Raw genomic sequence first — 13,960 nt, forward strand, 5'->3', positions numbered from 1 at the left:
TTAAAATACATTTGTAGGACTACAAATTCTGCAAGGTCAGTATGAACCACAGTACTGTAAATCAGATAATCAGTAATAAGTCTTTTTTTTTTTTTTTTATTTGCCTGTTCAAGGACCAGGACTTACTGGAAGGCAAATCACTGAGTATATTGTTTAATCAAGGCTTTATCTATTTATAAACAACGAAGTGACCTGTGAGAACAGCGTCACAGTAAACATAAGGACATGGAAACTTTCCAGATGACTTGGTCTGGTTATTACTATTTACAGGAAATAACACTGTGTCTAATCCCAAGATACAATGTATGTGTGAGTGTGTGTTGGGCCCCTACCTTCTGCTCCAGGGTGTGGCTGCCACAGAGGTCTTTGAGCTGAGGGTCAGAGCTGGCTCTCTGGCTTCTGTTTCTGGACTCAGCAGAAAAGTTCTTCTTCACACTGCCATCTGGCACAGAAACAATAACACACACACACAGACACAGTGACAAAACGTACACAAATAATTAAACCAAACAGATACATGGAAATACTAACAATCACAAACACACAAATAGATGTAAAACCGCACAAAAGCTTTTTAATTTTTTTAGCTTGCTGGCGTTGTCAAACAGATTTTGTTATTAAAAACCATGCACAGAAATTCTATTAATAAAACAAATTCAACGAATCAATTTTATTTATTTATAATTCATAATTTATTAGTGGTGTCAATGCAACCGAAATATAACTGCAAATCCATCAGATAGTCGACTTCCTCAGGGCGGTGAGTGTGCTGGACTCACTCTTACTGAGGATGGTGGGGCTGCTGTCATAGCCCCCAAAGGTATCCGCTCTCCTGGGCAGAATCCCAGAGCCGCACCCTTCCTCCAGCCGTGGCGTCGGAGCCTCCTCCCTCACTCCGGACTGCAGTAGGTTCTGGAGGTTCTCCACTGAAGTGAAAGTGATAGCAAATGAAGGTTGAAACATGCAGTACATGAATATAAAATTGACTAAATTTATGTATAAAATTCACACAATGCCACAGTTCCATGCCTCTGTATCTAAAGCAGATTCACATATCACGCGGCCTTGTCCCCTACCCTCAGTGATTGCTCCTTTGAGCAGGGCCTCCCCCTGCTGGAGGTCTGAGGCGTCTCCTCGAAGCAAAAGTCTGGAATGTGATGCTTTGTCCTCTAGACCTGCCACAGACTCCGCCATGTCCGCAAACAGCTGCAGCTTCTCAGTGAGAGCCTGGACAACCATTGCATCCTTCTGGCTCAGCCGTTCTACAATGGAAAAACACAAAATGGAGTAAGAGAGGACTTCATTCCTTAAACAATGGAGAGGGGTGCAGGCTCTGTTACATGCTCACTTCTTATGCCTCAATACAGCAACAATTGTTCTTTAGCACACCCAAATATTCATAGATGTTTTAAACAGATTCTGCTACAAGGGATAAAATCTATGTCCTAAAACAGTTTCGGTCTACTGAGATGAGATGTTGAGAAAAAGGAGAAGTCAACAGTGATAAGGTAAACAATGATAAGGTTAATTTGATGTATGAGCACCTCCTTGTGGCCCACTTTATTACAGGGGATTTCTTAATGTATGTTACCTTGAAATTCTTTGAACCTGAAAGCTCGTGTCTCTTCCTCCTCGCTGAACAGCCTCTCTTCTGTATGAGGACAACTACGAGGGGACAGGACAGAAGCCATTACAGGTGGGGAGACAGAGAAAGCAGACTGTGCAAGGACTCCAATTAATTTTCATTTTATTCCCCCCTGAAAAATATTCAAAATGTAACTAATGGTAATAAACGGCTGTGTATTTTCTCTCTCTGACAATGCAGCTACCTCTCAACAGCTTGCCGTATGTGTGCCATCCAACTGTTCCGCTCCTCCTTGGAGGTGGTGTGGATCTCGTACATTTCTGGCTCATTGGAGGAAGCACAGATGAGAAACATGGCTTTCTCCTCATGGGCCACTTCCCTGACAATCAGCTTCTGAAGAGAGATCACTGACGGCTTGTTATCCTGGGTGGAGGACAATAAGGAGGAGGAAAGAGACATGAGGCGGTGCTCTTTGATAACTGGTACTTGAGGTAGTAAAAGTCGATGAGTGACAATGTCATACATCTGTCACAGACTAAATTATTACAGCGCATTACTCTTTGATAAACATGTTTTTGTTAGATAGTGTCATAAAGTAGAATCGCTCACCACTGTAGCAAATACATATCTCTGATCCTTCTCTTGAATCAACAGCAACACGTCTGACAGGAGCACTGCAAGAATATCTGGAAGGACAAAAAGGACAAATCACACCTTTTGACTTGATGATAACAGACTAGACAAGTGAATTTCTTTTTTTGTGTGCATTTATTCATTCATTAGTATGTGCACACTACTAGATAGCAGATCGGAAAATTCTTTTCTCGTGCCTTTCAGCCGGCCAGAAGCAGCTTTCCAGTTGACCGTGCCCTCGTGCAGCAGCCGTCTCCTGCCCTGTGCCAGGTCCTCCCTGCGGAACACTCTGCCATCTTTGATTTTTCCCAGTGCCTTTGGCTCCATCTTGTTGTGTATGTCTCGGAGTCGAGAGTTCTTCTCGTGGAGATTAACAAGCGCGTCAACCTGAACGATGGTGTCTTTGATCAGGCCCAGCGCCCGAGTCAGATCCTCATGCTCCTCTGTACCCGCTAGAGCCAGTAAAGAAAAAAAAAAAAAAAACTTTATAGATCCAGCAAAATGAAACTATAATGACTTATTTCTCACTAAACATCTGAGTGCACTCTCTTCAGTAGTAGCAGGAAAATGCTTGTGAAATGCTGGACCTTCAGTGTTGTGCAGAATGCGCTCCACTAGTACTGGGTACTTGGTAATGCGCTGTGTCACCAACAGAATACACTCAGTCACACCTAATCTCCGCACAATGGACAGGTTGTTGATTTTCTGAGAAGAAAATAATATTTAATTTAAGTTTCATCAGACTCCAGGTGGATTTAAGATTTAAGAGATTTAAGAAGTAAATCTGATATCCATAATCAGAAGGCTGCTAATGTGTCTTACCCGTATGATGTTTTGGAACTTTTTGTTGTTTTGCAGCTGCTCTTTGTAGTAACTGACAGACTCAGTGTGGTGACTGCAGAAAACTCCATAACTGTCCTTCATCCTCTCTCCTATTTCACCCGAGAACTGGAGAACAAAGAAAACGGTCACCCAGGCGGCTCACTTTTCTGTTTTTTCAGTCTGTTTGTTTGCTGACACATGTCTTCTGCATGTCTTATCATAGATTGTGCGTGTGTAACTCCATTATGTGATGTATTCAAGAAATCAATGCAGAGCATTTGTACGGCTGTGTGTTCTTGTTTGGCATGCTAAGTATCGTCTCCCTACCTGCGTGATAAGAATGTCTGCCATCCTGTTGATAGTGTAGTTCCTGTCGCTGGGCGACACAAGGTTTTCTCGCCGCCGTTCTTTGAGACGAGACAGGAAATGTGTGTGAAGCTCGAGAAGGTTTTCCAAGCGGGGGAACAGACAGTCCAGCCTGCCCGAATCCATCTGGAGGTTCTCCTTTAGCTCCCGGACGTACACGCGCAGCATTATCTTCAGTGTTCGCACATGGTGCATCTCCGTCTGCATCAGCTCTGTGCATAGCAAATGCTAAATCAGTGGAGTACTCTTTTAAAAGAAGAATTCCTGTCCTGACTTTTTTTTTTTTTTTTTATTCCCCCGCCTCACTGGTGAGCCAGGATGACAGTTTACCAAAACTATCCAATCAATGAGCTACGTGTCAATCCACAGGATAGGTGACTCCTTGATTGGACAGGTACAGGTGTGAACATGACTTAAGAGATCACACTTACCATATATGACATCCTGTCTCTTCACCATTTCTTTGGAGTACGTCTTAACATAATGCTGGTCAACTGCCGAACTCCACGACTCTGCCTCCAGGTCCTGGGCATCAGACTCCAGATCAGCCCGCACGGCTGCATAGTGAGCATCTGAGGAGAGGAGCAGAGGCATCAAAAACTATGTTTCATTACACCGTTTTAATACAGGGTATATACAGGAATCTTGAAGTAAAATTCAATACCTTTATAAGACCTTTTCAAGACTTTTTCAACAGATCTTAAGACTGCCGCGCCACTTTGAGCTAACTGATTAAATCAGCCACACACCTTTAAAAGGGACATTTTTGAGTTTTTAAAAGGAATTTAAATATATTTATAACATATTTATTGCCTATATGTCATCAGGTTGTAACGCCACCTAAAAATTGAGGCATTCACCAACTTTCTCAGTTGCCTATAACAGCCTGTATGGGCCAACAGTTTTCTATGTGAAGGACTGGTAAGATTTCCTGCGAAAAGCCACCGTCTTACATAAGCTATGACGTTTATGTAAGCAACATTACAGCAAACCATGTGAAACAGTGCAATTTTGTGTTTTAGTTGGTTTAAACTAGATAATGTGAGCTTGCCTGCAATGATACGTGTGATAACTTTAATTGAATGAAAAGAAAAAAATGAAAAGATCTTGTTTCCTCAAAAAGGACAAAAGGTACCTCAAGTCCTAAGATGACTAACAGAATTCTCTACATTTTACATAATTAAAAAATGATCAACAGTGATTTTCAAGAGATGATTCCAGAAGAAAAGGTCACCAATTACTTCTTGTGAAGCATCCAAGTTTAAAAATAGTTCACTGCTGACTTAATGTCTCGCCTTTCTGTGTTTTGGCAGTGCTGAAAATGATAAATGGAGATAGTGACAGGGCCAGTAATCTGGTACTCAACAATACAATTTGTCCATACTGTCTTTGTTTTTCTGTGCGCACGAGATCAACTGTAATCCAGTCATGAGAGCAAAATGCACTGTACACCTCACAGAGTGCCCACCTACGGAAGGAGATTAAGCTCAGAGATGGTTGAGAAAAAAATAAAAGAGATCTAGTCTAGTCTAGTATTTTAATTGTTTTTCTTAAACGTACGTACATGATAGGAACCCCAATGTCGTTCTCAGTACTTTTATTAAGGGCCATTCGGTCACCCCTTCTTCTGAGCGACAGAGAATGTCTCTGATAAAACAATAAGTCCTAAAACAGGGCAGCTGTGAGTAAAAGATGGCGCAGTAGTACTTTGTATGTGGCAAGTTAGTACCCAGTTTGCCTTTCTCCCACACATTACAGCTTAATGAGACAGGGTGAGGTAATCCCTGACTCCACAAAACACACACTCCACTCTCTCTCCTCCCTGGATTTAAGAACACTCCTTGAAGACAAACGGTCAGTCTTTACTCAGGCAAACGCATAGATTTGAGAGGACTGGGCGGGCTGAGAAAAAGGTATAGTTACCACCATAACAATTGCCCTTCAGGAAAAAACCTCTACCAAGAGTGGAACTGTTGAAATTAAAGTTCAGCCTCCACCCCCAGTCAGCCAACTCACCTTCGACAATGACGATGGACTCAGTGGTGGAGGGAGCGAGGGAAATGGCATCTTCGTTGCAGCGTTTGGAGCGGAGAGCATCGTTCTCATCCATCTCCCCGGGGAGGGACCTGAGGGACAACAACCAGAGGTCCAAGGTGGCATACATGCTGACACTGAGACAAACTTAATTCCACTAGCCCACTAAATAAATATATGCATTTACAGATCCACAGTACCAGTGACACACAGTTTCTTTCCTACTTGTGCTCCCGTTTACATCTTCCCTATGCGTTTGTCTCTCTCTCTCTCCCACTGCCTTCCCAACACACTTTTCTTAGCAATGCAGAAGTAAAGTAGTCCACTTCTGAGAACTGTCTAGATACTGTATCAAAAGGCTGTTACATTAGAAGAGACAGCTTCCCTTGATATGTCAGCTATAAATACACATCTTAAGATGGCATACAGAAAATAGTATTTCAGCAGCAAAGAAGCCAAAAATATCCAGCATTAACATACACGAGCTCCTGTAAACATCTACAGAAATATAGATTTGAGAGAAAGATTTGTGGTGGTTTTTTAACTTCTAGCAAAAATTAAAAAAAACGAATCCTGTCATTTAAGAGCAATCTTTTTAGAAGGAAACTAGTTACTATAGAAATTTCAGAACCAAAAAGGCCTAAAAAGGTCTAACTTTCAAGGCAGAGATACTCACCCTGAGCTATTGTGGTGACGGAGGCTATGGCCAAGGCTGGAGGCAGAGGCTGCGGTGGAACTGGTGGTATGGGCGGCAGTCGACTGAGTGCTAGGTCCCCACAGACTAATGGTCATGCCTGGGGTGCTGAGAAACCCTGAGTGGCCATCCAGGGCCTGCAATGAGGCTGAGCCCGACTGCTCCCGCTCTCTGTCCCGGTCTTTTAGTGCTGGGGAGGAAAGACGAGAGACAGGTGAACGGAGGAAATGGGAAGATAAGGAGGAGGAACGTGAGGAGAAACGAGGAGAGGAGAGAGAGAAAGGAGAAGATGACCAGTGATGAGGAGCAGAGGGCGAGAAGGACGAGGCGGCAGGCGGATGTTTGTTCGACGCCTGTTCGAGTCGACCCCAGTATTTTTTCAGCCAAGATCGAGGCAGGGATCGGAAGTATCGGCACGTGATCAGGTCACGGTGCATCAACACTCTAACGCCAACACGTCCCGACAGACCCCACGATGAGGCAGAGGAAGGTGGGGAGGAAGAGGAGGATGGTTTAGCAATCCTAGAGCAATCTTTGGAGACTCCTGTGGTTCGAGGTGCGCCTCTGGTAACAGCTACCTCCATGGTGAATGTCTCAAACCAGGAGGAGTGGCAAAGTTCACAAGTCTTCGGCACAGTACCAGTAGATATTATTGCAAAAGTAATAAGTGATGTGTCTTCACTGGTGTGAACCAGGACAGCACAAAGCCCGGTTTTATACGCGACCCGCCCAGATCCTTCACGTCAGAGTTCTTCTAGCAACTTCTTGAGAGGCGTGCATCCTTTTCGATTTCTCGCTCTTTATGATTCTTCACTTTTGCTCAATTCTCTCTCACCACTACCCGTCTTCCCGACCCCCTGCGCAAGTTACTGATTGACCAAAGAAGTACATGAGGAGAAATTAGGTGTGGCTGACAGGACTCCAGCTGTTCAGAGGAGAACAACAACTGCAACAGGAGATTAACTTAAGCTGCTGCTGCTGCAGCCGCTCATGTCTCCTGCGGGCTCTGTCACATGTAACAGGGTCTGTTGAATGTTACAATTAGCCCTAATTGAAATTTCCTGGGATGGACCACTTGATAATAATGAATGCAAGCACACCTCACATTTATTCTGAGGCTCATCAATTTAGCGAGTCAAATTTAATCCAACCTTTCATAAAAAAAACTAGCAAAGATCAGATTTTTTGTTTTGTTTCTCTTTGTGTGTGGATACAACAATATTACTTTATCTACCCTGTGTTTGGACAAGTACTGAACCAGAGGTAAAATCACCTGACCGTTCTTAACAATGGCTAATCATCACCTTTGCCTTCAGCCTGCTGGAGGCCAATCTCACCATCTTTGCTCAGTGTGTAGGCAGACACACACACATACACCACAAAGACCCAGACCCACATATACACGTGGGTGCGCGCACACACATACACACACACACACACACACTTTTTAATCCTCTGCAAACCACTAGAGAGGCCACCAGCTTTTTAATTTGACACATGGGGACTAAACCACCTTCCAGTCCATCAATGCATCATCCACCCTTCAGTTCAACTGATACTGTGCTCAGTGGGATTCACAAGGGGTGCAATCTGCACATGCATGTTCTGCTTACCAAAGTTAGGAGATCCCGATGACCCAGTCCTCGGTAGCGAATCTCTCTGTGCGGAGAAAATACAGAAAGACAAAATTTTTTTTCAAGGCCATTCTCTCAAGCTTTTATCTGCTGAGTGACAGATTATAAAAAGCAATTGCACACTCTTACTATATCAGTACTTTCTTTACAGGACAAGACGCTCACAGGACCAAGGACTTTGTTTAATAAGCGGATTCATAAGAGTGGACATAATCATGTAATCTTCAGTCGAGTTGTCTTAAATGCTCTGTCCCAAACAAACCCACAACTCTCCCTGCTAAAGGTGGGTTTATGCTTCTCTGTTGAGGTGCTGCAGCAGTTGCATGTGGAGGCTTTGTTGCCACATAGAGGGTAACCTGTGGTTACAGGTGCAGGAAGTGTTTGTTGATAGTGAAAACATGGAGCAAGGTGAAGAAAAGCTTTGAAATCTCTTTTCCAGTTAACGTCAGACAAATCTTCAATCCAGTCACAATTCTCTATTACAAAGTCAATGAAAGAATGCAACCTATTTCCATTTCTTTCACAATACATAATTGATGAACAGTCTGATCATGACGCATGACAGTTAGTGTTGCTACAGCAATCCAAATGGTTAAACCTAACCTGTAAACTATGCCATTTAATTCAAATTTGACATCATAAGCATCTATAGCTAGACTACCGATACACTGCAGCAAAAAAGCAGGAATCTAGCAAATGTCACCCCAATGCTGCCTTTGTTCTTATTAATCTTTAGTCCGTTTTTTTCCACTCTGAACTTCACTGTCCGTGCTACTGATCCAATGTGTGACAATGTACTTGTTAGGGCATTTGCGATATTATTGCGATATGATAAAATGAGATTTTCTAATTGCAAAGGCTGCAATTACGCTCTGGTCACATGACACGAGAGAGTAAAGCAGTCTGCAGAGGAAGCATCAACGTCGCACATTACGCTGTACCTTGACTTGTTGTTGTACAATGGCCTTAAGCTTGACAGAAGCTGACACTACAGAAATTTTGTGTCACACAGGGAATGAAAGTAGCACCCGCGTGTAAATTGGTGGTTGTGGTGGGTGAAATCTTCGAGCCATCCGCCGCTTTGGCGGACAGGAAAAATCATAGACTGTATATAACAGAAAGACACGTGTAGTAAGGTAAGCGTATTGTGGCGATCGCCGCCTGTGTCACACACAGAGCCACCAGTCAGCTCAGGAAATATCTGTGAAACAGCATTTCAAACCAAACGCACAAGTCCGAAAGAGGCCCAGTCTGTCCCGAGTTACAGCCAGTGCGCTGCTTACCAGCATCGGAGGCTGCGGGGGTGGGGGACTCCGGTGTTGTCTGAGAATTACTAAATTTGTCAATTCAACACGAGAGGCGTCACTTGGTTTTATTTTCGTTGGCCAACTTTTGATTTGATATTTTTTGTTCGCTTACTGGGACATAGAAAGATGGACTCCTAGGAGATTTGAACTGAAATAAGGACGCATTAATTGGTGGTTGAACTGTGGGTTCTGCACTGAGCGCTTACTGTATACTACAACTATACTATACTGTAACTTTGTCTTTCTTGTCATCTGTAGGTAGGGCAACCTGATGATGTCACATCATATTATTTAATGCCATTTAATGCCATAACACAGGCCTGGCCATGAGTATGTTTAATCTATCTAATATTGTGTTGGTCATACTATACACTGATTTATTGCTTGTCCATCTTGAATAATACAGAAGGTAAAGAGCTTAAAAATGAATCGCATATTAAATCGCAATATTGGTTAAAAAATACGCAATTAGATTAGTTTCCAAAATTGTTCAGTCCTAGTACTTGTGTTTATATCTAGACTACATATGCAAAACAACAGAACACAGAGTAAGTTAAGGCACTAGAGCTTTACTTAGTCCCCATTTCTCTACGCTTCCATCACATATAGTGTTTACCTTATTCTTGCTGCTGGTGCATTCACCAAGCAGAGACTTGCAGCTCTTGTGAACGTTCACAGCACAATCTGAAAAACAGCAGGACAGGAACACAGAGTCAGGGTTGCATTAGATACACAGTACACACTATACACAGAACACAATGGTGGCTTTTGGATATTTGGGTATGGAGGGTACAAAACAGTAAACCAAGTTTGAAATTTCAAAACCAACCCACCAGCTTTTGAAGTCAGTGTTCAAACTAAAAAGGCTGTGACTCAAACAAAGCAATGCAACCATGCCGAAACAAACGGAGGCAGACCTTTTTCAGCTGCAGAGGTAAACAATCACAATGTTTGTTTATTAGACAAGATTAGAAGTATTATTCGTCACAAAGTGAAAGAATCTCTTCCGGCTGCATAAGACTAGTGCAGCCCCGATTCTGTGGCTTTGGTTTGTTTACACGTGCAAGACACAGTCACGCTGTAGGCAGGAACTCCCTTTTCCTCAGTTATAATCATAATTTCAATAATAAGAATTTTATTTGTATAGCACATTTCATGCAAAGTTGCGCCGCCGACTTGATTAACAAAACAATATCAGAATAGCTTTGGGTAAAAAATATTAACAAACAGCAAAAGTAATCGAAGAAACAAACAAATAAAGCAGACAAACAGTTTGGTAACGATTTGGGCTGGACGATATGGCCAAAAATGTTATCACGATTAAAAGTTTCATATCTTCTGATATCGATAATTATCACGATAAGTATCTTTTTAAAGGCTGATTTTTGTTCCTGAGTGAAAGTTGAAGAAACCTGATGGTTAATTGTGGTTAAAACTCTTTTTTTCTTGGTCAACCTTTGTCAACAAATGAGTAAAATATGGTAAAAGGTTTTTTCAGTCCTTTTTCTTTCAAGTGAATAAAATCAAACATTTATTGAATATTTATTGAACTTTTGTTATATTGTTAAAATATTATATTGCGATAATTGTTATTGTTTTATTGTCCAGCCCTAGGTGACACAAAAAATTAATGAATGAATGAATACATTTTTAAATGCAATGATACAAAGTCGGCCCAAATTAAATGTAAAGTTAAATTTTCTTTCATTTCAGCTGATATCAGATCTGAAATATTTAAAAATAGATAGATATATAGGAGAGGATAAATAGATGCAGGCCAGTGCAGTGATGTGAGCAGAGAGGTAGTGTGATTTTTTTTTTGTATTGGTTAAAATTCTGGCTGCAGTGTTCTGAATTATCTCTAATTTCCTTTAAGACATTTTTAGTAATGTGTTTCTCTTTTTGTCCACTTTTCTCCGTGTATGGAAAACACAGCTACTGCTGTCAGGTTTAGACGGAACAGCTGATAGCATCTCTGCTGATTAACACAGATACAAATCAGAGTTGTTTTGGAAAAACATACTGTGGGCAATAAGGTCTCCCCTCCATGTTCTACTGGAAAGACTAAACACTGGTAAAACAAAACAATTCAATCTTTCAGCCTGGCTACATACTGTATAAGGTAAGCAACGGAAGCCTTTCCTGAGGGACTTGGCAGGCCAAACAAATTAAGTTATCACTATGCAAAGTCTGATACCAACCCAGCAAGGTAAAACCGGGCTGACGTTGATAAGAAACACACAGCCTTCAATGCAAAACATATACAGATGTACACATGGTCAAAAAAAACTAAAAGCTGCTTCTTGGAATAGAGGCTGAAACAGGGTTGGTGAGTTCAACAGCCTGATCTTAATGCAACAATTGGTGAAAAGCAGATTTCAGCTGACTGCACCACATTGGGTCACTCAATACTGGAAAATACCACAAAAACACAAAGGAGAAAAAAAAATACATTGTTTTGTGTACATCATTTACATCGTTAAATAATGTTTAGAATAACAAGGCATTATTAATTATTTTCCAAAAAATGCAGTTATTTCCTATTCCTTGTTTTTTTCTTATGGGATTATTAGTGATATGTGTGAGATAGAATAAAAGACTCAGAACCGAAACAGTAAATACTTTTTATAGCAAGTAAATGAATATGTTCATTTTGAATAATGTTTCTCCTTTACCATGCTACATGGAGCACGAGGCAGAACGGTGATTGTTTGACTCTGGTTGCACAGCTTGTTGACAAAGGTGGCCCTCCTGTGAGCCACAACCCATACTAGCAACTTCCACTAACAGCTGCACAACCTATTCTAAAGGCCTCCGTCGGTTATTTCCCTTCTGTGTGCTCGTACAATGGAGACAATGAGAAAAAAACCTTCATTCTGTGCAGTAAAGGTATGAAGCAGTGAGAGTAATATTTTTTATGTGTGAGGGTGAAGTGAGGAGGAATAAAGAGTATGGGATTAGGGGTGGGCGATATGGCCCTAAAATAATACCACCATATTTCAGGGTTTTTTTCTGCGATAATGAAATTCTTGAAAATATGATAAATAGTGATGAACATTTTTGTGTTTAGAGCTCACAATAGCTGTTGAGCTCCTCTCACAGGATTCTTGGCTCTCCTCATATACCAGGTGCTTCTTCTTGAGGTGATGAGATAAGTTTGTTGTACTGCTCCCTTCTGTTGTTACAGTCTTCTTGCACTTCTTATACATCACCGTGGTTTGTCGTACGTCTGATCTTTTGTAACCAAACCACTTCCACATTACTGAAGTTGCTGCCCTTTTTGGAATCAATTCCTCCGCTGTGAAGTAGCAATGTTACTTTCACTTTTAGCCATGCTGTCAGTACGTCAAAAAAATACGCTTATATTGTGTACGATATGATATGGCACACCCCTATCTGGGAAACCTTTATAGTAGAGTGTAATCTAATCTGTTTTGCCCTTTTACCTTTTAGATCCAGCCCTAACTGCCTTTACTCTATTTTTTCACTTCATTCATAATCTTTAACTTACACACTCCCTTTCTCCCTCTCCCTGGTAATAAATGAACAATTGCTGGCTGAGCTGAAGGAAAAGAAAACAGAAACTGGCTTCTGAATAATCTTTGCCAACAGTACTGTGTCCCCCCTTTGAATTGGATCCAGCAGTACTGAACTGTTATATTTTATTCTGGACCAAAGCAAAGCCCACTGAATCCCAATGTAGATGGAGAGTACTGCATAGTTTGCCCAAAAGCACAAAACATCTACTACAAAGAAAACATTTTGCTCCAGATCATATATTCCTCATCAGATTTCAGTTTTAAGGTCAGAGAAAAGATTGTTGTTGGGTTTTTTTACCTTTAGGATGGGAGGATACGAGCACAGAAGTCAGCAAGCCAACAAACTCATCAGCAGTCAAGCAGCCAGACGCAGAGATAATTTTCCACCTCGCTCCACAACTAACACGCAAAATTCCAGTCTCTCTGCCAGCCTTGCTTTTTCAGACAAAAGACAAAAAGCACAGCGAGCCTACAATGTCTATTAAAGCCTATCAAGCCAGTCAAGTACATCTTCAACAAAGCCCAAACACACTGACTGGGCAAGGCTGAATTGCAAAGAACAGGAAAAGATAAGAGGAGCTGGTAGGTAAGCAGAACTAGATTGGAATAAAAAGCTGTGTCGCTGCACCATCACTTGAAGTCTTCACTGAGGAACGGTAATGTAAGCTATTACTATGTAGGAATGTGTAGTAGAGGTGGATTGTACGCAAACTGCATTCAAAAGAATTAATTGAAGTAAAAAAAAATCTTAAGATAAGCAAGAAGACTGTGTTTTGTTTACTGATGTCACAGAGCTTATCAGCAATGACTCATTACAGATACAGACCACCTCAGCATTTGGCAACAACACCAGCGTGTGAAACTATACCAGTATAGTCATCATCAACAGATCAAAAGTATACACAGGTAGGACATCAGGTAAGTATATACTGGCATGGTGATTTATATCATCAGGTGGCTGTATTAGGGTGAGTGTAGACCAGCTCTGCCACTTTTGAGTAATGTGATATGCTCAAGTGACTCGGTCACACCAGCAGCAGCACTCCGCCTCCATCAAAGCCGCCACCACACCCAAAATCTGCTGACTGGAAACTACCCCCTCACACAAGAAGTACACTTGTGGTGTACAGTGCACAGTTCAGAGAGTTACTCAATGATCTAAAAATTAATGCAAATGAGGCCTATGTCACCACGGCAGAGTGATAGACGAGCAGCATTTTCTTTGGCTTGCCCTGAAAAAAAGAAGCCAACCAACAGACTGACTATCAAAACAAGTTATCAAAAAGAACAACTATCACCTGTGCTACTACTCTTGCTCTAAAGAATGAATGTGTTGCCTCGTGTTG

At 41.6% G+C, this 13,960-nt stretch overlaps 1 protein-coding gene across 1 annotated transcript in view; it reads right to left on the bottom strand.

Moving 5' to 3' along the window:
- The window catches only part of arhgef18b (rho/rac guanine nucleotide exchange factor (GEF) 18b), a 47,105-nt gene that overhangs the window by 19,353 nt on the left and 13,792 nt on the right, over positions 1-13,960 (bottom strand). The window contains exons 10-24 of the mRNA XM_046049504.1: positions 9,692-9,759; positions 7,748-7,793; positions 6,117-6,324; positions 5,423-5,532; positions 3,838-3,978; positions 3,368-3,618; positions 3,041-3,166; positions 2,806-2,923; positions 2,416-2,670; positions 2,195-2,271; positions 1,830-2,008; positions 1,592-1,665; positions 1,077-1,262; positions 780-926; positions 333-442 (exon numbers count right to left, since the gene is read on the bottom strand). Of these exons, the coding sequence (XP_045905460.1) occupies positions 333-442; positions 780-926; positions 1,077-1,262; positions 1,592-1,665; positions 1,830-2,008; positions 2,195-2,271; positions 2,416-2,670; positions 2,806-2,923; positions 3,041-3,166; positions 3,368-3,618; positions 3,838-3,978; positions 5,423-5,532; positions 6,117-6,324; positions 7,748-7,793; positions 9,692-9,759 (2,096 nt within the window). The remainder of the gene's footprint in view (positions 1-332; positions 443-779; positions 927-1,076; positions 1,263-1,591; positions 1,666-1,829; positions 2,009-2,194; positions 2,272-2,415; positions 2,671-2,805; positions 2,924-3,040; positions 3,167-3,367; positions 3,619-3,837; positions 3,979-5,422; positions 5,533-6,116; positions 6,325-7,747; positions 7,794-9,691; positions 9,760-13,960) is intronic.

Source organism: Micropterus dolomieu, linkage group LG05 (genome assembly GCF_021292245.1).
Source record: "Micropterus dolomieu isolate WLL.071019.BEF.003 ecotype Adirondacks linkage group LG05, ASM2129224v1, whole genome shotgun sequence".
NCBI lineage: Eukaryota > Metazoa > Chordata > Actinopteri > Centrarchiformes > Centrarchidae > Micropterus > Micropterus dolomieu.